The 26954-nt window shown below is 41.7% G+C and overlaps 1 protein-coding gene across 3 annotated transcripts in view; it reads left to right on the forward strand.

Annotated features, from left to right (window-relative positions):
• The window catches only part of CTBP1 (C-terminal binding protein 1), a 65925-nt gene extending 39463 nt beyond the window's left edge, over positions 1-26462 (forward strand). The window contains exons 3-10 of one of the 3 annotated variants that reach the window (XR_011600347.1): positions 9673-9817; positions 13534-13740; positions 15702-15916; positions 19389-19519; positions 21134-21261; positions 23593-23710; positions 25039-25405; positions 26386-26462. Coding sequence is in view for 2 of the 3 variants with exons in the window: in XM_070942703.1 (XP_070798804.1) it covers positions 9673-9817; positions 13534-13740; positions 15702-15916; positions 19389-19519; positions 21134-21261; positions 23593-23710; positions 25039-25225 (1131 nt within the window). In the remaining variant the exon portion in view is untranslated. Of the gene's footprint in view, positions 1-9672; positions 9818-13533; positions 13741-15701; positions 15917-19388; positions 19520-21133; positions 21262-23592; positions 23711-25038; positions 26260-26385 lie in introns of those variants that run through there. The other 2 variants (XM_070942703.1, XM_070942704.1) reach the window with 2 other exon arrangements.
• Positions 26463-26954: the final 492 nt, after the last annotated feature.

A 26954-nucleotide genomic window follows, 5' to 3' on the forward strand; every position in this document is an offset into this window, starting at 1 on the left:
TCAACTGTGAATAAAATTAGAGAACTAGCTACCGGGTGACATGAGTTTAATCTCAAGGAAATGACATTTCCTGATCTGGGAGGATTGACTAATGTCTACCTAATATCAACCCATCCCTTTTCTCCATTATCACATTCATTAACTGTACATGTACATGTGTGTCTCCGCATGTATATATGTCTCTTAAATTTCCTCTTTCATTTCAGGCTCAATTGTGATATTAACTCGAGGAATATATCTATTATAGGGTCCTTGGTGCTCTCTGAACTTGCTTGTTTTCTTGCAGACATTTCATTACCCTAACTAACTAGCACTGATGATATTACCTAGTCAGGTAATGAAACGTTTGCAAGAAAACAAGCAAGATCAGAGAGCATCAAGGACCCCTCATTTCAAACCTGAGCTACAATATTCTTATATATAAGAATAGAATAGAGTAGAGTAGAATAACAGAGTTGGAAAGGACCTTGGAAGTCTTCTAGTCCAGCCCCCTGCTTAGGCAGGAAACCCTACACCACTTCAGAAAAATGGTTATCCAACATCTTCTTAAAAATTTCCAGTGTTGGAGCATTCACAACTTCTGGAGGCACACATATCCATGTACAGAATATACATATATATGTGTGTGTGCATGTGTGTGCATGCATACACACACCTCAAATTTTGCATATTGTCAGAAACACGGCGCCTCTTCTTCCACCACAGTATTTTCAAGCTTGACATGCAAATTTATTTTCTCTCCCCCCCCACTTTTTTTTGGGCAACCTGCAACAGGTTTGCTGCCAAAGGTAGATTTAAATAATGGCAATTTCAGTTCCTGCCTTATAAAACGGAAACATTAGCACAAAAACAAAAAAATAAAATAAACCCCAACTGAAGGAGTTGCTTCCACCCTGAGAAGCCCAGGGGGACAATCCCTTCCTGCATTCATCTCCCAAAAGGAAATCTACCTCCACGGCAGCACCCAGAACAAAAGAATCCCGATGAGTCATACACACAACGTTGCTCAGCAAAACACAACTTTTCTTCTTGTGCTGCAGGAAGAGGAGGGCTGCAGCAAACAGGTCTAACTAGCCAACGTAGACCTGCCTTCGCAACACAACACACTGTGGAGTGCCTGAGCAGGGCACAAGGGCACGGACAGAGTACACATGCACACCTAAGATCAGCAGTCAAACTGGTGGAATGTTTTGCATTTTTAAATGCATTCTGAATTCTCCACAGAGGGAAAGATACACGAGAAGGCCAGGATAATGGCCAAAAAAACACACACACACCGACCAAAAATAAGCAGGCCAACCAATCAACGACTCTCTCTGGTCTTTCAAATGCACTTTTGTAGTTGGAGACGACAAGAGTCCAGGTTCAGACAGCCAAACAAACCTACAAAGGCCGTCATTATGCGATAAATTAAATTATGGAAGATTTTTTTTAGAAATTGTGCAGGGGCTGCTCTTGATTTAACGGACCTTTGGGCAGAAGGGGTGTCCGTTAAAAGAGAATGTCTGTTAAATCCAAATGGGATTTGACTCCTGTCTATTTTACTTATTTTATGCCAAAAAGACGAAAAGGAAATGGTATTTTGCACAAGGATATTTTACGCAATTTATCCTTGTAAAAGAGCAAGTGTGCAAAAGCATGTGGCACACAGGCAGATTTTGCCTTTGGTCTGCAAAAGTGAAGCCTGTTAAATTAGGATTTTATAGCACTATATTGCTAGCGTGCTAAGCATAAGTACATGCTCACACACAGTTATGAAGTCTTTTGCACAGGATTCCTGTAGTGTACTTGTTTTCCCCGAAAATAAGACCCTATCTTATATTTTTTTGAACCCTGAAATAAGCACTTGGCCTTATTTTTGGGGAGGTCTTATTATTTTGGGGCACATGGAGCAAGATGGGACTCCTTTTGCTGTCTTACCTGATTTCAAGCTCTGTGTTTAAATATTTTTGGGGGGAGGCTTATTTTAGCGCATGCGCTCAAAAGCCCGATTGGCCTTATTATCAGGGGATGTCTTATTTTCGGGGAAACAGGGTACATGTTTCCCTCTTTGCTGGACTGGGAGGTCCTTCATATGGTCACTCATGCCTTGGTCACCTCACCTGTTCAAGGCTGGGGACCAGTCGTATCTTTGGGGAACGATGTTCCAAAGGGAGGGAGCCACCACAGAGAAGGCCCATTTCCCAGCTCTTACTTGATGTATTTCCCAAATTATTTGGACCCACAACATGTCTCACCTTGAGGAGAGGAAGTTGGGGAGAAGGGGGCGCCAAATTGCTTAAATAAGTAAATAAATATTACGTCCAGGTAGCACTTCTCCTAAGAGCCTTGCACAACAGAGAAACACACAGCAGGTAACCTTCTAGGACAATTAGATGACAACATAATGAGTAGGACCCAAAGGTGTTTTATCAGAAGGCAACTGGACTTTGTTTTTCCTTGAAAACATTTTGCTTTTCATCCAAGAAACAACAACAACAACAACTTCTTCTTCTTCTTCTTCTTCTTCTTCTTCTTCTTCTTCTTCTTCTTCTTCTTCTTCTTCTTCTTCTTCTTCTTCTCCTCCTCCTCCTCCTCCTCCTCCTCCTCCTCCTCCTCCTCCTCCTCCTCCTCCTCCTCCTCCTCCTCCTCCTCCTCCTCCTCCCCCTTCCTCTCTTCCTCCTCAACTGAAGAAGCTTCTTGGAGGAGAAGGGAAACGTCTTCTAGGAAAAACAAAGTCCAGTTGCCTTTTGAAAAAGCACCTTTGGGACAACCATGACCTGGATGACGGAGACTCTCCATAAACATCATGAGTAGGAGAACAATGAGACACCCAGGATGCCTTTTCTAAAATGCCAGCTGTTTTGTTCTAAAGCTCTGCAGACCACCTGAACCATTAAAATTAATAGCAGAAGAGGCACCTTGGTCCTCTATCTTCTACTTTTCCCAGAGAGGGACATTCAAGAGAAGAAAAACCACTTCGCCTGAAAGGACACACCAGATGTGAAGTTGCTACCCAGAGTAGCCAGAAGCAAAACATCTGTTTTGTTTAGAAGATGAAACATTCGGCCGTACCGATAACACGCTTGGTCTTAGCCAACAGGCCAAGAAGTGAACAGAGAACCAATTACAATTTAGAGCCAGAACATTTTGAGTTTTGTAAACTCAAAATATCACTGAATGGGGTCCTGCCTTGATTGTCGATAATCATCTAAATAAATTGATGTTGGTTTCTAGAAGTCTGTAGAGATTCTCACTCATCCCGGTCATGGTTATCCCAAAGGATAATTAATTAGATTTGCAAAATGCAAATGACCAGTTATCCGCAAGGAATATAAATCCTTCCATTCCCTACTATCCTGTCAGAACTGAAGAAGCTTCTTGGATGAGAAGCGAAATGTCTTCAAAAGAAAAAACAAGAAAGTCCAGTTACCTCCTGAAAAAGCACCTTTGGGATGTGTTGGTTTCTACTTTGGGAATATAAACTATTGGTTAGTGTGTTACTGTTTGCACAGCATTTTCAGAGAGCATACAGGGGTTATAAAAGAATATCAAATGACTATATTAATATCACACAGAGATATATGTCTCTGTGTACCGTATGGTAATAATACTCAACTTTATTAAGTTTCAGAGGGAGAGAGAATGCAAAATAATGAAAAGGGGAAAATTTTGAGAAAAGGGAATCAAAAAGGGGAAAAAGTTAAAAATGACCAAAGAAACAAGACTTCTGATTTTCTAAAGTACAGATACAAATATATATATAGTAGAAATAACCTCTTACTATGAATTAAAAGCACAAAAAAGTCATATATAAAATATTAGATAATCAAAGTAGCATTAGAATTATATAACAAAATGACCTCATAGTCTTAAGTTTAAACCTAAACATCAAAAATATAATAGCGTTAGAATTATATAACAAAATGTCCTCTTACTCTAACTTTAAACTTAAACATTAAAAATGCAGTAGCAAAAACGAAAACACACAATATTTCTATAAGAACAGATCTAGTCATCCAATCCTAAAAATGAAACTTCATTTTTAATCTTTCTCAAGCAAAAATTCCAAAAGTGGTTTCCAAAATAATACATTCAATCTACTACAGTATATATTATAATATATGCTTTGAAAAGAAAATAATTAGGTGACTACACCTGTTTATAAAAATAAAATGATCAAAAGTGAATAATTGGGCTTTAGAATAATAACAGCACGCTAAGCAAACAATTTAATGATCCTGCAAACGGGGTATATAGAGCATATTCATTGCTGGATTTGTGAAAACCATTATGTCAAACCTTCCATTAATAAAAGAGGTTTAAAAAGCTTTTCTTTCTTCTCTATCTTTGCGTAGGGGTGTATCAGAATTCTTCCTCACTTTGCTTTCTGCATTTACAAACAGTAAAAATGTCAAATTTATCTCCTGTCTTTTATTTAAACAACACACGAGAGCTTTCCTTGGGGCAGTTATTTTTTTTTCCTAGTCTTTCTAACGTAATAAGCCACAAAGTTTGGAGGAAGGTTTTTTTCATTATTATTATTTTAAAACTTTGTCTCAAATTTCCGCGTTTGGCATTTTTAAGGAAGATGCTGTATTTTACAGCTTTGCCCTTAAACAAGGAGATTGCGCTGCACAGACAGCTGATTTTGTAGAGTGGAGTTGGTGAATATAGGCAGAGAGCAGGGAAGGAGTAATTTTAATTCTCGAATGAAAAGGATGAAATATATGTTAGAAAGTGTCATTTGGTGTCATCAGGATTATGGCAGGTAGAGATGCGAAGCTTGGTGATAGTTGCATGTTTATGCTTCAGCGAACTTAAATTGTGGAAGAACTTAGGAATGACTTTGGGAGGGAAATTGAGCCGTATGCCGAATGAATGCAATTTAGGGGCAGGATGATTCATTTAAACGATGTGAACGGATGGCTGGGAATGAGATGAGAATACAGAAAATGGAACGGGGACACTTGGAGAGAATGAGAATGCTGATTGTATCGGCTGAGGAAATCTGTTCTGAATATGTCTTTTAAGCAAAAGTCAGTTCATCGCTGCAGATAGAATCAAAAATCTTGACTGATTTGTTTTAATATGAAAGAGAGAGATGATCAGTGAAGGATGCTAAACCCAGGAGAGGGTTTGAATTTGGGATAAACTATATTTTGATAGTCCCAAAGGTGCTTTTTCAAGAGGCAACTGGACTTATCTTTGTTTTTCCTTGAAGACGTTTCACTTCTCATCCAAGAAGCTTCTTCATTTCTGACTGAAGAATCAAACTGTTAGTCAGAACTGAAGAAACTTCTTGGATGAGAAGCGAAACCTCTTCACAAAAAAACAGAAAGTCCAGTAGCCTCTTGAAAAACACTTTTGGGACATCCATGACCCGGATGACTGAGAATCTCCATAGATATATTTTGGTAGTGTCAAGAGTAGTCTTGGGGAGGGAGGGGAACAGACCCGGGGAGAAGAAGAGAAAGAAACTAGACTGAAAGTAAAATAATAGCAGGGAGGGAAAGTATGAATCTTATTCAGAAAAAGAGCTAGAAGATAGATTAATCTTCCCCTGAATGAATGGAAAAAGAATGTGGAAGCTGGGGTGAAAATAATTGTGTTAAGATTGCCAGTGAAAAGTTGTTAATGAAGAAAATGAAAAAAATATGTAGGGTAGAATGGAAACACAAAAGGCTGCAGATAAAAAAATGCAGGTGAATGAAGTTTGCTGCAATAATAATAATAATAAAAAAAACCAAGATTGAAAGGAAGATGTTGTGTAACATGTATAGAGAAATGATAATTGCAAAGAAGAGGGAGGATTAAAATAAGTAGAGGGGACGCAGGATTATTTTGAGGAGAATGAATGGCTTTAAGAGGATGAGAAGATGAAGGCAGGAATGGAGTTAAAAATTAAGACGGATACATGATATGATCTGGGGTGAAAATGGAGTGAAGGAATATATTAAAAGGTTTGCATTGGAAGGATATTGAAGGGTCGAAGAAAAGAATGAAAACGAAAGATATAAATATTCTGCCCAAGGAAAAAATAAAGTGATGAAAAGAATTAATAAACGCTGTGAAGATGATGAAAAATAGTAAGGCAGCAGGTGCTGATTGTGTAACCAGCAAAATATTAAAATATAAATGTGTTATATGGAGTGGGTGTGTAATATATTTATGGATAATGAATATACAAGGAATGTTCGGGGTAATATTGATGGTCAGAGAATGAATGTATGAGTACTTTTCATGGGGAAAGGATGTGACTGAAAACCTGAATTAATGTCAGTGGATAAGAAATTTTTTTTTTTTTTTTAATTTGATTTATATGCCGCCCTTCTCCAGAGACTCAGGGCGGCTAACAATGTGCTCAGCAATAGCCTTCATCCTTTTGTATATTTATACAAAGTCAGCTTATTGCCCCCACAAACTGGGTCCTCATTTCACCTACCTTAGAAAGGATGGAAGGCTGAGTCAACCTTGAGCCTTGGCGAGATTCGAACCCTGCAGTAATTGCAGGCAGCTGGTCTTAATAAGCTTAATAACAGGGTGCCTTAAACCCCTGTACTACCAAGGCTCTTAATTAATATCTAAAATATTAATTTGATTGCTAGGTTGTAGGATGCAACAAAGAATATTTTCGGATCTTAACGTTGCAAAAACCAAGAAAGTACTGTATGTATTGTAGAGAATCCATTTAGAGGAACCAACATTTGTGAGATTTACTTAGGTTTGATTGTCTAATGAAGCATTCAACCAGTGGTCTTAGAGTTAAGTTTGAATCGTAGGGCTGGAAGAGACCTCCAACCCCCTGACCAATACGGATTGCTAATCCAATCTTTTCTTGAAGACCTCCAGTAAAAGCAGGACAAGAAGCAACGGATGGAAACTAACCAAGGAGAGAAGCAACCTGGAATTAAGGAGAAACTTCCTAACAATGAGGATAATTAACCAGTGGAACAGCTTGCCACCAGAAGTTGTGGGTGCTCCATCACTGGAGGTTTTTAAGAAGAGACTGGAGAGCCATTTGTGTGAAATGATACAGGGTCTCCTACTTGAGCAGAGGGCTGGACTAGAAGACCTCCAAGGTCCCCTCCAACTCTGTTATTCTTTGTATGATCACGTTTACCCATCCCATCAAGCCTAAAGAGAGTCCAGAATAGAGATATTCTGCCACAGGCAGGGGGTAAGACTAGAAGACCTCCAAGGCCCCTTCCAACCCTATTATTCTATGTTCTAACTCTATTTAGATTCCACCTTAGGTTCTCAGCATTTCTGACTGATGCCATTTCTTTTGTTTCTTTTCTTTTCTCTCTTGTATCGTCTTTACTTTTATTTCCAGGTTGAATCTCCATCTGATGAGCTTCCACTCATTGCTTTTGTCCTGCCCTCAGGTTCTTTAGAGAATAGAATTAGAGTTGGAAGGGACCTTGGAGGTCTTCTAGTCCAACCCCCTGCTCAGGCAAAAAACCCTATACTATTTCAGACAAATGGATGTCCAATCTCTTCTTAAAAACTTAAATGGAATAAATTGACCCCCTCTTCTCTGTGACGGCCCCTCAAGTATTGGAAGATGGCCTCTCATGTCTCCTCCAAGCCTTCTCTTCATTAGGCTAGGCATACCTAGTCCTGTTAGCCTCCAGACCTCTAATCATCTTTGTTGCTCTTCTCTGCACACTTTCTAGGGTCTCGGCACACTTTTTGTGTCATGGTGACCAGAATTAGACACAATATTCCACGTGTGGCCTCACTAGAGCAGTATAAAGTGGTACTATTACTTGCTATCTACTAGCAAGTTTGAGAAACCACGAAGCAAATAGATTTAAAGCAGCATTAGAAACCTATGAGATATTTCATATCTATTTTCTAGTCAAAATCCACATATGCATGTTAAGCTTCAAACTAAAGAAATTCTTGTTAACATTATTGTAATCATTAAAAGAATATTATAAGCAGTAAGTAATGTATACCGCCAGTAGTGTAAATTGTACAAGAAGTTTAAAAATGAACTCTGAAACCCAAATTCTGGATAAAAGATTGTTGTGTACAATAGGTATGGTTTTCAGTTAAAATTAAATTCCGTGTCAGGTTTACTTTTTAAAAATAAAGTGTTTTTTTTTAAAAAAAAAAGACATGGAGGCACAACTTAGTTAGCTGTTCTTCCCTAGAAGGACTCAAACGTCTTTTCCGATAAAAGGCATATAATTCTTTGCAGCTGCTGACTTACACAATACCAGTTCAGTATATTTGGAAGGGATGTAAGGCATGGTAAAATTTAATTTAAAAAATATCTTGGAGGGTTATTGCCCTGGGATTTTAACTTTCAAAATTCATTCCATTTTCCAATATTTTGAGCTTTACTCTATTTGCCATCACATATGAAATAAAATCCGGCGGCTTCTTATATTTCCAAGAAGTTGAAGAAAAAGAGTTTCATTTTAGAAGTAAAGGACTACAGGAAATATGCTGAGGATAAAACATCTTATGCCAATTTTCTCTGAATATAACATTCAAAGTAAATGTCATCCCCCCTTTTTCCGTTGAAATTCCCACTGTGCATCTCTATAACTATATTTATATTCTCTGTTTGTTTAATCATGCAGTCTGTGACTTGTTCAGATTCTTAGTCATACTTCGCTAAAATTTATCCCCCATGCCTAACAATTGATCGGTATTACAAGATGTTCAGAGTCAAACTTCTCCATGTCCTGCCTTCTTTCTGTAGTTCTTCTTATGGTCACCCTGCTTATTTGAAGAAGCGAAACCAGCTGAATCCAGAAAAGCACCATATAGTGACTAGACAGTGGGTCGAGATAGAGAGAGAGAGATGATGGATGGATAACGTGGATAGATAAGGACATCCATCCATCCATCCACTATGTCCTTATCTATCCATGTTATTCATCCATCGTCATCTCTCCCCCCCCCTTCATCTCTATCTCGACCCACTGTCTAGTCACTATATGGTGCTGGATAGATGGATAACACGGATAGATAAAAACCTAGTCGATGGATGGATGGATGGGTGGGTGGGTGGTGGGTGGAGAACATGGATAGATAAAGACATGATGGATGGATGGATGGATGGATGGATGGTAACATGGATAGATAAAGACAGTGGATGGATGGATGGATGGATGGATGGTAACATGGATAGATAAAGACATAGTGGATGGATGGATAGATAGATAGATAGATAGATAGATAGATAGATAGATAGATAGATAGATGGATGGATAACGGATAGATAAAGACAGTGGATGGATGGTAACATGGATAGATAAAGACATAGTGGATGGATGGATGGATGGTATGGATAGATAAAGACAGTGGATGGATGAATGGATGGATGGATGGATGGTAACATGGATAGATAAAGACATAGTGGATGGATGGATAGATGGTATGGATGGATAACATGGATAGATAAAGACAGTGGATGGATGGATGAATGAATGGATGGTAACATGGATAGATAAAGATATAGTGGATAGATAAATAGATGGATAACATGGATAGATAAAGACATGATGGATGGATGAATAAACAGATGGATAACATGGATAGATAAAGACATAGTGGATGGATGGATGGATGGATGGCAAGTATTTCAGCTCAGCAGCAGGGAAGGCTTAGTACTGGAACATAGTTTATTTTTTCCTTGTAGGGAAAATGACTGTATCTCTCTTTGTTTTGCAGGTACTGAATGAAGCTGTGGGGGCCCTGATGTATCACACCATCACTTTAACCCGTGAGGACTTGGAGAAATTTAAAGCACTTCGAATAATTGTTCGAATTGGAAGTGGTTTTGATAACATCGATATCAAATCTGCTGGTGACCTAGGTATTATGTCCATCCTTGTCTTTAAAAGCAGCGACTGTTAACCAAGTTGGGGCGTTAACATAGCAAGACCAATCTTGCAATAGTTTGGAAGGTGGCCTTCCCTATTTGAAGGGGTCTGTTCTAGCTTTCCCGGAGAATGAAACCATAAGTCTGGAGGAAAAGAGGGTTTGGTTCCAGGGCCCAGAAACCATGTTCTGGAGATCACTGGGTGACCACGGCTGATGAAAATATTGATAGCAAGATAATGAGAATATGGCAGAATGGAAGCCCAGCTTGTATTTTCACACATGCATAAAATTGGTGGATGGATCAGAACTACCGTATTTTTCAGAGTATAAGATGCACCTTTTTCCCCCAAAAAAGAGGGTGAAAATCTGGGGGTGTCTTATACTCTGAATGTAGCCCCACCTGGCTTCTCAAATGGAGATTTTAGAGGCTGAAAAAAGGCAATAGAAACGAAGCTTCAGAAAAGAAGACCCCAAACAGCTTCAGAGGCTTTTTTTTCTGAAGCTCTGTTTCGGAGGCTGTCAGAGGCAGGAAAAAAAGTTTTTTCCTGAAAGGGAGTTTCAGAAGTTTCAGAGGCAGAAAAAAAAGCAAGGCACAGAGCTCACAACCAAGGAACCTGTTGCTAACATTCACCTCTGGGAACAGCTGATGGGGAGTATTCCAGGAGGCCGATCCACCCACCAATCAGCTTTTTTCTTATTTTCCTCCCCAAAAACTAAGGTGCGTCTTATACTCCGAAAAATAAGGTATATGCCAAATCTGGAAAGCACCCAAAGGTTTATTTTAGATGAGAACTGATCTGCTTTTACCCACTGAAAGATTATAAAGTCTGTTTATACACCCTTAAATTTTATTTATGTATTTACTTGTGACTTTGACTGCCTGTAGTTTTCTTGGCCAGGTTTTGGGAGGGGTTTGCCCTTGCTTGCTTGCTTCCCAGGGTTGAGAGAAGGTGACTGGCCATAGATCACCCAGGTGCCTTCATGCCTAAGTGAAGCTAGAACTCACAGTCTCCTGGTTTCTAGCCCTCTGCCTTTCACCACTATGCCAAACTGCCCCTAAATTTTATTGGGATGTTATTTTATTGAATATATTCAGTACGTTGTTCCTTGCCTTACACTTGCTTGCAATATCTCGGTAATAGATTCATCCACTCAAATTACAATCTTGGAGCGCTTAGAAAAATTTAGCATTGAAAACAAGGCAGTTTCCTCTCCTAATGGCATCTGCTTTCCTCCAGATGATTTACCCTCCCCCACTCAAATATTAGTTTCAACTTGGTTTTTCTATTTCTGTGATGTTTTCCCTCCTTTCCTGTTGGGTCTCGTTTTTAGATCAGGAGCTTGCAAATGGAAAGTCTTCCTTTTCGACATTGGCAAGGGTAGGCACTTCAGGCCCTTCGTTTTAATTTTATCTCTGAAGGAGAGGAGCAGCTTCAGAAGTTGATGGGTGCTCCCAACCCTGGAGGCTTTTAAGAAGAGACTCGACAGCCACTTGTCTGGAATGGTATAAGGTCTCCTGTTTAAGCAGGGGGCTGGACTAGAAGACCTCCGAGGTCCCTTCCAACTCTGTTCTTTTGTGCTTTTTTGTTAGCTCCAAATGTTAGGTTTAATAATGCACTAAATTGGCAAGTGGTTGGCCACCTAATGCTTTAAAAGGGTGAGGGGCTTTGGGTCAGACCTGAGGTTGTGTGGAGGCTGTACGTCTTTCTGATGCTTCAGGAATTGTCTGTCCTCCACCAGGTCACGCCAAGGATTCCCTATTCTGACATGTCCTCAGTTCCTTAGCGAGGAACCTGGAAGGAATAGGACTCCGTTCTTACTGGGCAGCTCTCTTTTGTTTATTTAAAAAAATAGTTTGTTTCTTTAACTCAGGAAGTGATCAAGGACTGTAATGAAACCATGTTCCCCTATGATCCTTTTCCTTCTGGGTAACCAACTTACTTCTGCTTCTGAAGGACTTTGCTTGAGAACTTCATCTCATGATAATGCAGAATCCATTCCCAGGAAGGAAAGTTCTGGAACTGAGTGAGCAGTTTAAGAGGATGGTTGGTTGGGTGGCATTCCTTGTCCAAAAAGCCCTTGGATATTATCCTACCAGCCCTTTCAAATAATTGTGGTGTCAGGTTTCCAAGTAAGACCCCCAACAAGAGAAGACTCCAAGGCTTGAGTTTCCTCAAAGTTCCACTTTATTAGAGCTGTCACATTGGCACATCTGGGAAAACCTGAATCTGAAAACTTTCAGGTTTTACCCACCCAAAGGAAAATCCAAGTCCCTGCCCAGCATCCACAAGTCCATCACATGGTCTAATCCAAGCACCGTCCCAACCGGAGAGGCCTCCCAGTTCCAGCCTTCTAGGTGCAGGGCAAGATGACCTTGACTCTCAGAGAAAGGAATGTTATTATGATTGTATATCACCCATGCTCCATACAATCCCCCCTCCCAGTTTCCCACAGTAGGAAAGATGGCAGGTCTGAAGGCCCAATACAATAGATGGCTTCTAGGCCTAATACGTGATTAGTGTATCTCCAGTATGAACTATCATAGACATCTTATATATTATCTTTAAAAAATCGTAAAAAAATGTTTCAAGTTGGGATCAGGCTTTGCCCCAAATCAGGGCCCCCTCAGCCTCATAGAAAAATATTAGATTCTGTAGTTTGTAATCTGGCAATATCCCTCTCTTAAGTTATAGTTTTGTTGTACAAGGTGCAATGACAATAAAGTAAGCTTAAACTTATCTCGCTGAGCTGTTTTAAAATCATATTGCAACTGGGTGCTTCTTACACTATAAGCATATAGCCGCTTCCCTGAGAATATGCCTCATTTAATTGGGTGATATTTACTGAGATGTAAAGGCAACATTGATTACTTGCAGCAATTTTAATCCTAAAATCTCTGTGCTTTTTCTGGTCGTCATCTATTTTGTAACCTACCAGAAATCTTACGTTTCTAATAGAATTGCAAAAAAAGTCTTCTGTACAGACTTAAGGCCATTCGTTTTGCAACTGCTCAGAGTTATAACAGCAGTGAAAAAAGTAACACAATTGTTTTTCACGCAACCACTGCAGCATTCCTTCGGTCGTATGATAAAAATGAGGCAACTGGCATGCAACTATGACAGTTGTGATGTCCTTGTGGGATCACGTGATCACAATTTGTGACCTCCCAGCTGACTTCCAACCAGCAAAGTCAAGGAGGGAAGCAGGACTCCCTTAACCACTGCCTCGCTTAGCGACAAAAATGTTGGGCTCAGTCATGGCCATACGTCGAGGTCTGCCTGTAGCTCATTGGGTGTCCAGTTGACTTTCCAAAAGCTGTTCGAGAGACGGCTTTGTCGTCTCAGTGTGAAACACATCATCTCTTTGTCGGAGTTTGTTGCAAGACACACAATCAGACAATTCAGCAGTATTCAAAACTTCTTTATATATATATATATATAAAATAACACATAAGGCAAATGTATAATACCCATGCTGGTTTTTCCAACATGGTAGAGAGAAGAGATTGTAAATAGGTACAAACACAGGCCGGTCACAGCAGAGACAAAACTTCTCCTATATACAGAACAGTTGAGCTAAGCCACACACAGGCTCCAAACGGTTTCAGTCACCAAACAGCCCTCATTGTCTGACCTGTTGCTATGCCTATTCCAGTTCATGAATATATCTACACTGACACTCTTTTTTTCCTCTGCTTCCTTCCTGAAGGGATCGCCGTTTGCAACGTCCCAGCTGCGTCGGTGGAAGAGACGGCGGATTCGACGATGTGCCACATCTTGAACCTCTACAGACGAACTACCTGGCTGCACCAGGCTTTGCGAGAAGGCACGAGGGTGCAGAGCGTGGAACAGATTCGGGAAGTGGCTTCTGGAGCGGCCAGAATTAGAGGAGAGACACTGGGCATTATTGGGCTAGGTGGGTCAAAATGTCTTGGTGTACAGCCACAGATGCTTCTGTTGGTCAGTCGCTAAGTCTTGTCCGATTCTTTGCAACCCCATGGACCTTAATATGCCCCCCCCCCCGGTCCTCCACTGTCTCTCAGAGTTTGCCCAGATTTCATGTTCATGGCATCAATGACACCATCTAGCCATCTCCTCCTCTGATGTCCCCTTCTCTTTTCACCTTCCATCTTTCCCAACATCAGGCTCTCCTCCAAGGACTCCTCTCTTCTCACTTGGTGGCCAGTGGAGGACGGGTCTCCTGTCCTCCATTGTCTCCCAGAGTTTTGCCATTGCATTGATGACACCATCTGACCTCCTCTACTGCCTTCTTCTCTTTTTGTCTTCCATCTTTCCCAAGATCAGGGTGTTCTCCAAGGAGTCCTCTCTTCTCACTTGGTGGCCAAAGTGTTTGAGCTTCAGCTTCAGGATCTGTCCTTCCAAAGAACAATCAGGGTTTATTTACTTCAAGATCGACTGATTGGATCTCCCTGCACTCCAGGGGACTCTCAAGGGTCTTCTCCAACACCACAGTTCGAAAGCATCAATTCTTCAGGGCTCAGCCTTCCTTGGGTCCAACTCTCACAGCCATACATGGTTGTTGTTCAATTGCTAGGCCATGTCTGACTCTACACAACCCCATGGACCATAGCATGCTAAGCCCCTCTGTCCTCCACTGTCTCTCGGAGTTTGCCCAAATTTCATGTTCATTACATCGATGTCCCTATCTACCATCTTCTCTTCTGCCATCCCCTTCTCTTTTCTCCTTCCATCTTTCCCAACATCAGGGTCTCTTCCAAGGAGTCCTCTCTTCTCATTAGGTGGCCAAAGTATTTGAGCTTCAACTTCTGCATCTGTCCTTCCAAAGGACAAAGAGAGTTGATTTCCTTCAGGATTGACTGATTTGATCAGTTGCCTGGGGAATTCTGTGAATTGAAGCCCACACATCCTAAGGCTACCCAGGTTGAGACACACTGTTCTAAACAGCAATAGCAACAGCACTTAGACTTATATCCCACTTCACAATGCCTTACCGCCCCTTCTAAGTGGTTTACAGAGTCAGCATCCTGCCCTCAGCAATCTGGGTTCTCATTTTAGAGACCTGGGAAGGATGGAAGGCCGAGTCAACCTTGAACTGGTCAGGATCAAACTCCTGGCAGTGGGCAGAGTTAGCTTGCAATACTGCAGTTTGACCGCTGCACCACCACGGCTCCAGTGGAAGCTACTCAGAAGCCAAGGGCAATCCATACGGAGCCTGCAATACAGGTGTCTCATGTCCTCATTGGCAAGTGCTGGGAAGCTTCTGGGCTCCTGTATTTGGTAACCAACTGAAGCTTCCCAAAGGTTCTTCAAGGCAGCCCCACAAAAAGTACATTGCAGTAGTCTAGCAATAGCACTTCTTGGACTTTTATACCACTCTATAGTCCTTTACAAAGTCCACATGTATTGCCCCTAACAATCTAGGTCCTCATTTTACCCACCTTGGAAGGATGGAAGGCTGAGTCAACCTTGAGCCTGTCAGGATCAAACTGCTAGCAGTCGGCAGAATCAGCCTAAAATACTGCATTCTAACTACTGTGCCACCATGGCCCGATAGATAGACAGATAGATAGAAATAACGAAAGCACTTAGACTTATCTACCGCTTCACAGTGCTTTCCAGCCCCTCTCTAAGCGGTTTACAGAGTCCGCCTCTTGCCCCCAACAATCTGGGTCCCCATTTCACCCACCTCGGAAGGACGGAAGACTGAGTCAACTTTGAGCCGGTCGGAATCAAACTGCTGGCAGTGGGAATGCAGAGTCAGCCTGCAATACTGCATTCTGACAACTGTGCCACCCCATACAGTTTAGCACCCCCGTACAATCCAGATTCCCCAAAGGGGGCAGTAACGCTGCATGCATTGTCTGAAAACCACCTTCCTTCCTCCCTCCCTTGCAGGACGAGTGGGCCAAGCCGTTGCGCTGCGTGCCAAAGCCTTTGGCTTCAACGTCATTTTCTATGACCCGTATCTCTCGGACGGCATCGAACGGGCTCTTGGTCTTCAACGGGTCAGCACCCTGCAAGATTTGTTGTTCCACAGCGATTGTGTCACCCTGCACTGCAGCCTCAATGAGCACAATCATCACCTGATTAATGACTTCACCATTAAACAGGTAAAGGACCTGTGAGGATCATAACTCTTGGTGTTGCAATTGTGATTGTCCAGAGGACGTTACCTGTAGCAGGAGTTGTAGAGGCCTTGGGGAAGCAGGGTCGTTTTGCTACTGTACCCCCTTTATTGAAGCTGCATTATCAATAAAGGAGAATATTTGTAGCTCAGGGTTGACAGGAGGGGTCCTTGGTCCTCTCTGAGCTTGCTGGTTTTCTTGCAGACATTTCATGACCCAACTAGGGAACGTCTTCAGTGTTAGAAGAGTGCAGTGTTTGTGGAGAGGAAGAGGAGGAGGTCCTTAGTGCTCACTGAGCTTTTCTTGCAGACGTTTCATTACCCAACTAAATAGCATCATCAGTACTAGAAGGGAGTGGGGATTGCTTCCTATTTATACTTAATGGCTAGGATTCCCTACTGGCACTGAAGATGTTACCTACTTTGGGTATTGAAACGTCTGCAAGAAAACAACTGTGCAGCTGTATTATTATGGTCTGCACGAGCAGGGGAAGCATTCTGCTGGGCACCTACGCTACATCCCTGCTCACTTCGGTGTGTGGTGTGCCGTTGATCTGTCACCAGGTTCTTTTGTGGGAGATGACCTCCCGTAATGCAATCACTCACCTTGCATTGATCTTTATTTACTTCTGCAGTTAAAAGTTAAGAGTTGCCACATCTGGATATTTCTGCACTGTGATCATTTCATCAGCATTTGGTTGTGGTGAGGGACTGGCGCCCCCTTGTGTTCCAAGGGAGTAATTGGAACTCTCTTGTTTTATTCTATATAAATTTATACAGAAAATGACTTGTGGGGAAGAATAAAACAAGAAAAGTTTCAGCAATGACTGGAATCTCTTAATTTCCCTAGAATATTTTACCCAGCTAATCCTCATGCAAAGACTTCTCATTGAGCAACTGTTGTAAGTTACAACACGACTGAATGAGGGAGTCTTGCAACTGGTCCTTGAAGATACAACCTTGCAGTTTATGTAATTCGTGCAAATGTCTCTCAGTTACGACCGTCCCAACACCCTGTGGCCATGTTTGTGACCTCTGCTGCTGACTTCCCACCCAAACTCAGTGGGCAAGCCAGCGAGAAGTTGCAAACGGTGATGACACTTAGCAACTTCATGGGGTTCATTTAATGGCTGCAGCTGCTGTCCTAAGTAGGCACGGTCACTTGACATTGTGATTTAGGAGTGTGTTGGTTAGTGACAGATTTGCTGGTTCCAATAACCGTCCTTAAGTGAGGACTACCTGCAATCACTCACTTATACTTCATGGTTAGGAACGGATGTTGGTTTTATTTATCTTTTCCTGTAGAGTGAAATAAAGGATCTTGCAGATTTTTCTACAGAGGTTCCTCTGAATATGCTTATCAAACTGCACAATAGGCAAAAGGTGTGATGGTTCAGGACGCCTTAGCCAAACTTTTTAAGGCTCTGCTGCTTCTGTCTGATTTTGTCCGAGCGTTCGGCTTGCCCTCCGCACCATGACGAGTGCAAGTCAAGAGTTTGTGTCCTCTGATAGCCCAGATTGTAGAAACTCTGTGTCTTTGAACCCTACGGGTTTTAAAATTAGATTCTGAACCCCTGGGGTACAGGATGCTTCTCTAAAGCCTGTGGAATAGGAAATAAATAAGCCTCGGTGAATTTTAATCGGCTGCCTTGTTGCTACAGGATTTATATAATTTTTATATCCTTTTTTATTTTGGCGAGGACCGTAGAAATGGGGGATTGTTAAGTCAGAATAGATAAAAACTTACACATCAAAAGGAGGTAGATTGGATCGGGCTTCCGTTTCTCTTTGAATATTTTTTGGAGCCCTGCTCCTCTCATCTGACGCTGAATTTTCTGAACTTTGAATCAGATGAGTCTGAACAAGCACTGAGTCTCGACATGGAAGGTCTAGCCACTTGTAGAACAAGATTAACATAATTTGCAAGTGAAATTCATAATGTGTTTCGAAATGGGTATTATATTAGACAGAGAATTAAAGATAAAAGGATACCATTTCTTGCACACTTAGAAAAGCTTAAACAGTCCTTGTTGAAATAGGTTTGATTATAAAATAAGCATGTTAATGAAAGTTTCTTTTGTCAGAAGCCTTCACTGGATGAATGTCAAACAGAAAGGTGTTTTCAATTGCTTTTATGTTCCCAGCTTTGTGTAATGTTGGACAACTCTAAATAAGGTTTTTTTATTGGTCTGATTGACACGTTAAAAAGTAAAAGAGAATTGCAGCTTTGCATTGTTAGGTGCTTTTGCTCATGATTCTAACTAATTAATGAAAAAAAAGCACAAGGATCCTAGTTAAGCTGCTGAATAGGTCACGAGAAACCATCTGTGGTTCTTTTTGCTGGAAGACTGAACGGATCTATCACCATTGCTCTGCCTGATAAGCCAGGCTACTAAAAGGGTGGGGCCCTTGTTTAAATGACATACGGAGTGATGTTTCTTCCCATTTGTTCAGGAGATAGTTAAGTGTGTTCCATAATCTTTTTCATATACATAATTGTATATTTTCTTCAGAGAACTCTGTAAGGACTAGGGGTGACATAATAGCAGTCTTCCAATTGTTTAGGGGATAACACAGAGAAGAGGGGGTCAAGCTATTCTCCAAAGCACCAGAAGGCAAAACAAGAAGTAATGGATGGAAACTAATCAAGGAGAGAAGCCACATGGAATTATGGAGATTGCCAGTCATCCAGGCCATGGTTTTTCCAAAGGTGCTTTTTCAAGAAGCAACTGGACTTCCTGGTTTTTCTTTGATGTTTCTCTTCTCATCTAAAAATCTGGAGAGCTGAAGAAGCTTCTTGGAGGAGAAACGAAACGTCTTCAAAGAAAAACCAGAAAGTCCAGTTGCTTCTTGAAAAAGCACCTTTGGAACAACCTAGAACTAAGGAGAATTATCCTGACAATTCTGACTTCTGGAATGGCTTGCCTCCAGAAGTTCTGGGTGCTCCATCACTGGAGGTTTTCAAGAATAGACTAGACAACCATTTGACTGTGTTAGATTTGCAAATGGAAGCTTTGTTGCAGCTGTGTTACTGGCCATTTTCTTTTATTCTGTTGCAGTCTTTTTTGTTGTTGTTGTTGTTGTTGCTGTATCTTGCACTTATTTGTTGTAGCCTGGTATGACTGAAGGAAAAATGACCAGAAAAGCCTCTCCAAAGCAGAGTGGTGCAGTGGAAGCATGCTGGGCCCTTAACCTGTTAGAAATTCTATATACAGCCCTACAGAATAAGCGGTGCACAGTCCACATGTACTTTCCTGCTTCCTTGTCACAGTTAAGCAGAAAAGCACATGTTGACTGTGCACTGTTTGTTCTGTAGAGCAACATACAGAATTCCTAACAGACCGGGATGGTATAGGGTCTCTTGCTTGAGTAGTGGGTTAGACTAGAAGATCTCCAAGGTCCTTTCCAACCCAAATATTCTATTAATTGCATGTTGCTTCATCTTTTCACTCCAACAGATGCGACAAGGGGCATTCCTTGTGAACACGGCTCGCGGAGGACTGGTGGACGAGAAGGCCCTCGCACAAGCGCTGAAGGAAGGCAGAATACGGGGAGCAGCCTTAGATGTCCATGAATCAGAACCGTTCAGGTAACTGGACTTCTCGTCCTTTAAAACCAGAGCTTGAAGGCCCTTGAAATAATAGCGCCATCTCCACTTTGTGAAAATGCTTAGTATTTTCAAACCAGACTGATTTGAAAATCAGCATCCCAAATACTTTGTTTTAGAGCATTTGTGATGTTTGCATCAAAACCTAATGGAAGAAGGTCCATAATATATATATGAAAATTCAAAAATATATAGAGAAACTGGGAGATGACCTTGAACTGGACTGTTCACAGATAAAACATATTTTATTTTAGAATAAGAATAAAATATGTAGGCTTGGAAGTTAAAAGAAAGGGGGGAAAAAAGGAACAGATCCTTAAAAAAAAAATAAAGCTATCTTATTTTACTCCATTTCATCATTTGTGGAATTCTGTAGGGGAAAATTAGCTCTTTCATCAAAGCCTGACATTCCCAGATCTTTTAAAATCAGGCTAAAGGTTTATTTTATTTTATTTTATTTTATTTTAAGAAAAGGAGTTGTCTTCCAGTCAAGCTTGACTCCCAGTAAATTGTATGGACTTGTCTAGGCAATTTTCTTGGCAATATTACACAAAAGGTTGGCCCTATCATGTGTGTATATAGGATTATTATTTTTTTATCTCGTCTAGCCTCCAGCTTGGGGATCCCTGATCATCTCTCTTCTAAGTACAAGTAGAAACCAAACTTCTAATAACTATTTGAAATCAGCCCAATCTGCTTACAAATTAATTGTGAAAATAGACGGTTGGGCTGAACTACGCAACTCTTTGTGTTGTTGTGTTGCAACAAAGTTAGTCTACTTGAGTGGCTGGTGGTTTTCTTAATCACTTTTTTAAGCCCATGGAAGGTTTCTGAGTCTTTCATCTAATACGGATACAGTCCTCAATTTACAACAGTTCATTTAGTGACCGTTTGAAGTTGCAATGGCACTGAAAAAAAGGGACTTATGACTGTTTTTCACACTTACGACTGTTGCGGCAACCCCCGTGGTGATCAAAATTCAGACAGTTGGCAACCGACTCACATTTATGACGGTCGCAGTGTCCCGGGTGTGTGTGTGTCACGTGATTCCCTTTTGCGACCTTCTGATGAGCCAAGTCAATGGGCTTGTTTAACGACCGTGTTCCTAATTTAACACAGGCAGTGATTCACTTAACGGTGGCAAGAAAAGTCGTAAAATGGGGGTAAGGCTCACTTAGCAACATAAATTCTGGGCTCCATTGGGGTCGTAAGTCGAGGACCATCTGTGTTTCCAACTGGTACCCTCCCACTGTGTGGGATACCTATTCCCATAACTCCTTAGCCAGAAGGAGAGGACATCTAAAGATAAGGAGCTTGGGGAAAGTTGTCTTGGAGCTACTAGAGATGTGTCGTTCTCGGTGCTCACGATGGTATAGTGCCCTGTTTAGCGACTGATTGAAATTCCGGTCCCAACGTTGGGCGTAAGTTGAGGAGTACCTGTTTAAAAGCTGACATGGAAGTCAGATCACTCTGGTTGAATTTTTAACTGGCCACCAATCGGAGCTTGAGCGTTAGATGAGCTAAGTTTCAGAAGAGTTGCAGACGGGAGGAATTTTATTCAAGAAGATCTAATATTTGGGGGGTTTCATTCCTCAGCTTTAGCCAAGGGCCCTTGAAGGACGCCCCGAATCTCATCTGCACGCCCCACGCGGCCTGGTACAGCGAACAAGCCTCGATAGAGATGCGAGAGGAAGCAGCGAGGGAGATCCGGAGAGCCATCACAGGTTAGCATCCATGTTCTTTTCATGTCTGTGGAGATCCTCCACCATCCAGGTCATGGTTGTCCCAAAGGTGCTTTTTTCAAGAGGCAACTGGACTGGTTTTTTTTCTTTGAAGACGTTTCGCTTCTCATCCAAGAAGCTTCTTTAGTTCTTCTTCTTCAGCATTGAAGAAGCTACTTGGATAAGAAGCAAAACATTTTCAAAGGAGGTGTCCATAGAGATTCTCAGTCCTCCAGGTCATGGTTGTCCCAAAGGTGCTTTTTCAAGAGGCAACTGGACTTCCTTGATTTTTCTTTGAAGACGTTTTGCCTCTCATCCCAGTAGCCAATTCTGAAGAAGAGCTGAAGAAGCTTCCTGGATGAGAAGCGAAACCTCTTCAAGGAAAAATCAAGGACGTCCAGTTGCCTCTTGAAAAAGTACCTGTGGGACATGTCCTTTTAAGGGACTTCCTTAGCCTAATGTCCTGACTGGTTCTTCTGTCTTCAGCAACTCCGAACAAACCTAGGTTAACTAAAGAACCACACTTAGGGTTCTTTAAACCTAGGAACATGTAGGTTCAATTCTAGTGTGCAAGGAGAGCTATAACCTGTCCCAAGTTTTTTTTATTTTGCCCAGCCATCACATCACTTATTCTAAGAAAGAAAATTAGAGGGGAACTTGGTGTCCTAGGGATTTATACAAGTTTTTGTGCCAAAGGTTCCTTGGTCCGAAAGCCTTGAGTAGGGCAGGGGTCAAGCACACAAATTTTGAAATCCATCAATATTCTGGAAATTGCTCAAAATTATCCTTCATAAAGAAGGTCCCTCAGATGCTATCTGCCAGGTTTCGATGCTATCTCAAAATAAATGAATTTCCAAACTGCCAATCTTTGAGGAAATTTTCTCTTTATTGAGCACAGCGATCTGATCCTGGCTCTTCCGCGGTCAGTACTGACCTTTACCCCCCAATCCCTCCCTTTCTGATCCCCAATTCTCTGCTTCTCATTGGCTATCTTTCAAGCCACTTTCCTCATCTCTTCTTCATCAGATCACAGGAATGTCTCTCCCCCTCCCATCTCCGAGGAGACAGAATCTTCAAAGGGATTTAGTAGGCAAAAGTTCAAGCTTCTCCTCTCTTTATATATGTCAGTGCTGGGACGCTGACACTATGGAGGGTTGCCCCATATGAATATTGTGAAGACTCCATAAGCACAACACCAGGCGTGCCAATGGAATAAGACCATTTCTTTATTTAATAATTACCCCTCCTGTCATAATTGGACAGAAATAATTGGAGCTTCCAACTGTGGACCTCCATGAAGAAGGAATGGAGGTCTAGTTCACTGGGGTAGGAGAAGACCTCTAGTACGCCTTGCTGGCAATAGGGAATATAAAAGGCCATGTCAGTGTAGGTAGAGGAATTCCTTCAGCCTACAGACCACTGTTTCTGAGCCATGTCAACTTTTAAGACACGTGGATTTCAACTCCCAGAATTTATGGGTGGCTGGGGAATTCTGGGAGTTGAAGTCCACATGGCTTAAAGTTGACAAGGTTCAGAAACACCACTCTGTAGGATCTGAAGTTCTTGTACATCCCTCTGGTGAGTGAGGACAACACTGTCAGCCTTGAAGCTCTCAGAGCTAATGTCCTTCGATTGAAAGACCAGGAAGAAACTTTGTCAAGACTCAACCAAGGAGAAGACCAGAAACCCAGAAGAAAAGGGCCACAGGAAACGATTGTGACTTTATATAGAAGATCTGCCATCTGCCCTCCTTGGGTTACTCTGTTGATCCATTGCTTTCACTGCCATGATGAGCAAAAGGTTGGGTGGTTTTAGAAGGAAGTGAAGCTACTGAGATGAGCTTCAGGTTTCTTTTGCTGATGAGACTAGATAGGCTCTTCATCTGAAGCCCAGTCAGAGAATGCCAAGACTGGTCTATTCTCCAACACTTCTTGTGTTTATGACACATTTTGTTTCCATAAAGACATTGTGAGAAATGTGACAGCCCTTCTCCCATCCAGAGAGAACGGAACTTTGCAGGTCTAATATTTTGAAGAGGGAGAAATAAGAATGTCAGCTTTAAAAAAATCTCAGCACAAGTTGTGTAGGACAATTGCAGCAAATCGAAACGAACACCAAAGGTCTTGCAAGATAATCTGGATAGCTCGTCTCTTAATGGAGATGACAAAAGAGGAGACATTTTTAGCAAGCTTTGGAAAACACAAGAGATTTGTGTGCCACAATAATGATGGTGTCAGCGGTGGCCAAAAGGTGTTGACTGTGCTTTTGTTACACACACTTTCCCCCTAGCACCAGCTGCAATGTTCATGTGGTTGATCTTTTCCTCCCCCCTAGGTCGTATTCCAGACAGCCTGAAAAACTGTGTCAACAAAGAACATTTGACCACCGCTACACACTGGGCGAGCATGGACCCCGGAGTTGTTCACCCGGAGCTTAATGGTGCTACTTACAGGTAGGACAACTTCAACCCCATTTCCATCACCTCCCATGGAGTCCAAAACGGGAAACACCCCAAAGTTCTACCATGTCCCAAAGACCTTAGATCAATGGTGAAGTCCTTCCGGTTCGTGACAGTTTGGGCGAACCGGTAGTGATAAAATCTACTGGTTCGGGTGAAACGGTAATAAAAAAAAAAAGCTACCGGTTGGTCCAAACCAGTATTTTTGACGATTGGCTGTGCTGCGCGATTTATATTTATATTTATAGCAGGAAATTCTGCTTTCTAGTGAATCTAAATCAACACAGCTGTTCTTCCCTTCGCTGTTCTACTTACCTTTAAACGGCTCCTTTTTCAGCGTGAAGCGTGTGTCTGGTGCGCACTGCACATGCACACACATGCAGCATGCATCTGGCACACACCACACATGCACGGGCAAGTGAACTGGTAGCGACCCGCGAAGGATTTCACCCCTGCCTTAGCTGTCCTGGCAGTAGACGACTAGGTGAGACAATAGAGGAGAATACTTGTAGCTCAGGTTTGAACTTGGTGCTCTCTGAGCTTGGCTGCTTTCTTCTAGACTTTTCATTACCAAACGAGGTAGTATTATCAGTGCTAGCTGGTTGAAAGGTGTCTACATGCAAATTCCTCCCATTTGTGTGCTCAGTGAAATCCAGATGTGGTACCAGTGGGAGAGAATATTTGCAGCTCAGGGTTGAACTGTGGGGTCCTTGATGCTCTCTGATCTAAGTGGTTTTCTTCCAGATGTTTCATTACCAAACTAGACAACTTCATCATGAAGTTCCCTAGTTTGGGTAATGAAAAGTTTGCAAGAAAACAAACCCAGCTCAGAGAGAAATCCTCCTCCTCCTCCTCCTCTCTAAAACTGATGACGTTCCCTAGTTGGGTCATGAAACGCCTGCAAGAAAACCACAAAGCTCAGAGAACACCAAGGACCTCATAGTCCTCCTCCTCCTCCTCCTTTCTAACACTGATGATGTTCCCTAGTAAGGTCATGAAACATGTGCAGGAAAACCACCAAGCTCAGAGAGCCCCAAGGACCTCACAGTCCTCCTCCTCCTCCTCCTCCTCCTCCTCCTCCTCCTCCTCCTCCTCCTCCTCCTCCTCCTCCTCCTCCTCCTCCTCCTCCTCTCCATTCCCTTCTAGCACTGATGATATTACCTAGTTGGGTAACAAAACATCTGCAAGAAAACAAACCAAGCTCAGAGTCCACCAAGGAACCCCCAGGGGACACGGCCTCAGGGTTCTTCAGAAGCGTTTTAGCTCGGTGAAAGCCACGGTTCCCCGTAGGTCTAACGGCCCTGCCTTTCCTCCTCTTTCAGCAGGTACCCTCCTGGTGTAGTGAGCGTGGCTCCCCCTGGAATCCCCACCGCTGTGGAAGGCATTGTCCCTAACGCCATGCCCTTATCGCATGGCCTTCCTCCCGTAGCTCATCCCCCCCACGCTCCTTCTCCCGGCCAGACGGTGAAACCGGAAGCGGATCGAGACCATCCCAGCGACCAATTGTAGCCTACGAGAAGATCATTCCCAGTGTAGATGGTTGCAACTTTTGGAAAGCCCGTGGTGAAACATTCGGACAGATGCTGAACCACAAGGAGAGCCTGGAGAGCAGGTCCCTCACGTTTTTAAGGAACTGGTCCAAGATGCAGCATCCTCAAGAGCAGCGGTGGGAGAGATGATGGAACGAAGGTCTGAAAACTTTATTCCTCCATATAAAATGTAGTTTGTCCCTGTCCAGTGACCTGAATCACAAGTTTTCTGTATTCCTGTGGGTTCTTTGTTAAGCCAGAGAAGTTAGTAGTTAATTATATCATGAATGTACTTGTCTGTGTACAGTTTTTAGAACATTAACCAAGGTTTGTTTGCTCCGTGGTCAACAACAACAACAACAACAAAAACACACAAAGAGAGGCATTTGACAAACCACTTTAAAAAGTTGAAAACTTTTTTTGTTTTGTTTTTATATGTTTAAAAAAAAATGCCCCAAAATTGAGGCAGTTGATGAAACTTCTCAGGATAATGACTCCCACCCACTTATCTTTTTTTCCTTTCTTTCTATGCCATACAGTGCATTGTTTTTTCTACCTTCTTGTCTTATTATTTCATTATTTTTTTTAAAAAAAAGAATAATTTAATAAAACGCAAAACACTTTTTCTCCTGATTTTTGGCATCAATTCCCCACATTTCAGAATGAAGATGTTTGAAAGAGATTTTTGAGGTGCAAATAAAAAGTTTTTGTATAAACAAAGGTCATGCTTTTTGTTTTTGTCACCAGTTAAAGTATATATTATTGCTGAGATGCAGAGCGAGAAAGAGAGAGAGAGAGAGAGAAAGAAAGAAAGAGAGAAAGAAAGAAAGAGAAGAGAGATTGGCTGAGAAAGGCGAACTAGAGTTACTGAAAAGTAGAAAAAATATTTCATTGCCTACATGGAACTCCTTCCCAGTAATGTAGTAGGCTAGCAATATTTTGCGTTAAATCATGTTTGTGACTGTATCCATTTGTATGAATTATTTTAAAGAAATAAAAATTCCAAACAAACCATATGCGACTCTCTTAATTCCTTTTTTTGACGTCATTTATTTCATAGGCGCATTTTATTTTGGCGTGGCTTTCCTAGAAATTAAACAGTATAAAAAAAACAGGATTTTTTTTTCTCCCCTAATGCAGGCTGGAAAGAATTCGTGTCCTTGCCAATTTCTAACAGAGAAAATTGGAAGGAGATTGGAAACATCGCAAGCGGGAGTCAATTTTTAATGAACAACAATGTCAGTAGAAATTTTAGTTTAAATAAATAAAAGCAAATAAGAATTTTAGCCGCCTTTTTTCTATATATTTTGCCTCTAGATATGTGGGTTGAAAATATGTTATTTGAAGTATAAGCCGGATTTCCTTATGGAATTTAATTTTCCACCAAATTTCTCCAACGAAACAAAAATGCTTCCTTTTTTTCCCCATAAACACTACCCAGCTTAGATTCACACGATCCAAGTGAAGATTGATCCAGGCAAGATTCTTGGCAAACCAAGTTTGCTTCCTTCAGCAGTTGGAGGGCTTCAGGTTGCCTTTGTGTGTGACAGGTACAGGGTCCTCAAGATTATCTTGACATTATGGTCACCAACAATGACCATCTCAGGACCTCAGAACTTCTTTCTCCTCCCTCAACACTTCTTCCTCCCAATGTCCTACGGACATTGTCCTTCAGCCGAGTCCCTCAGTTACCACACCATTGATTTGAT

Source organism: Pituophis catenifer, unplaced genomic scaffold (assembly GCF_029215685.1).
Source record: "Pituophis catenifer annectens isolate HBS135680 unplaced genomic scaffold, rPitCat1.0.hap2 SCAF_4, whole genome shotgun sequence".
Taxonomy (NCBI): domain Eukaryota; kingdom Metazoa; phylum Chordata; class Lepidosauria; order Squamata; family Colubridae; genus Pituophis; species Pituophis catenifer.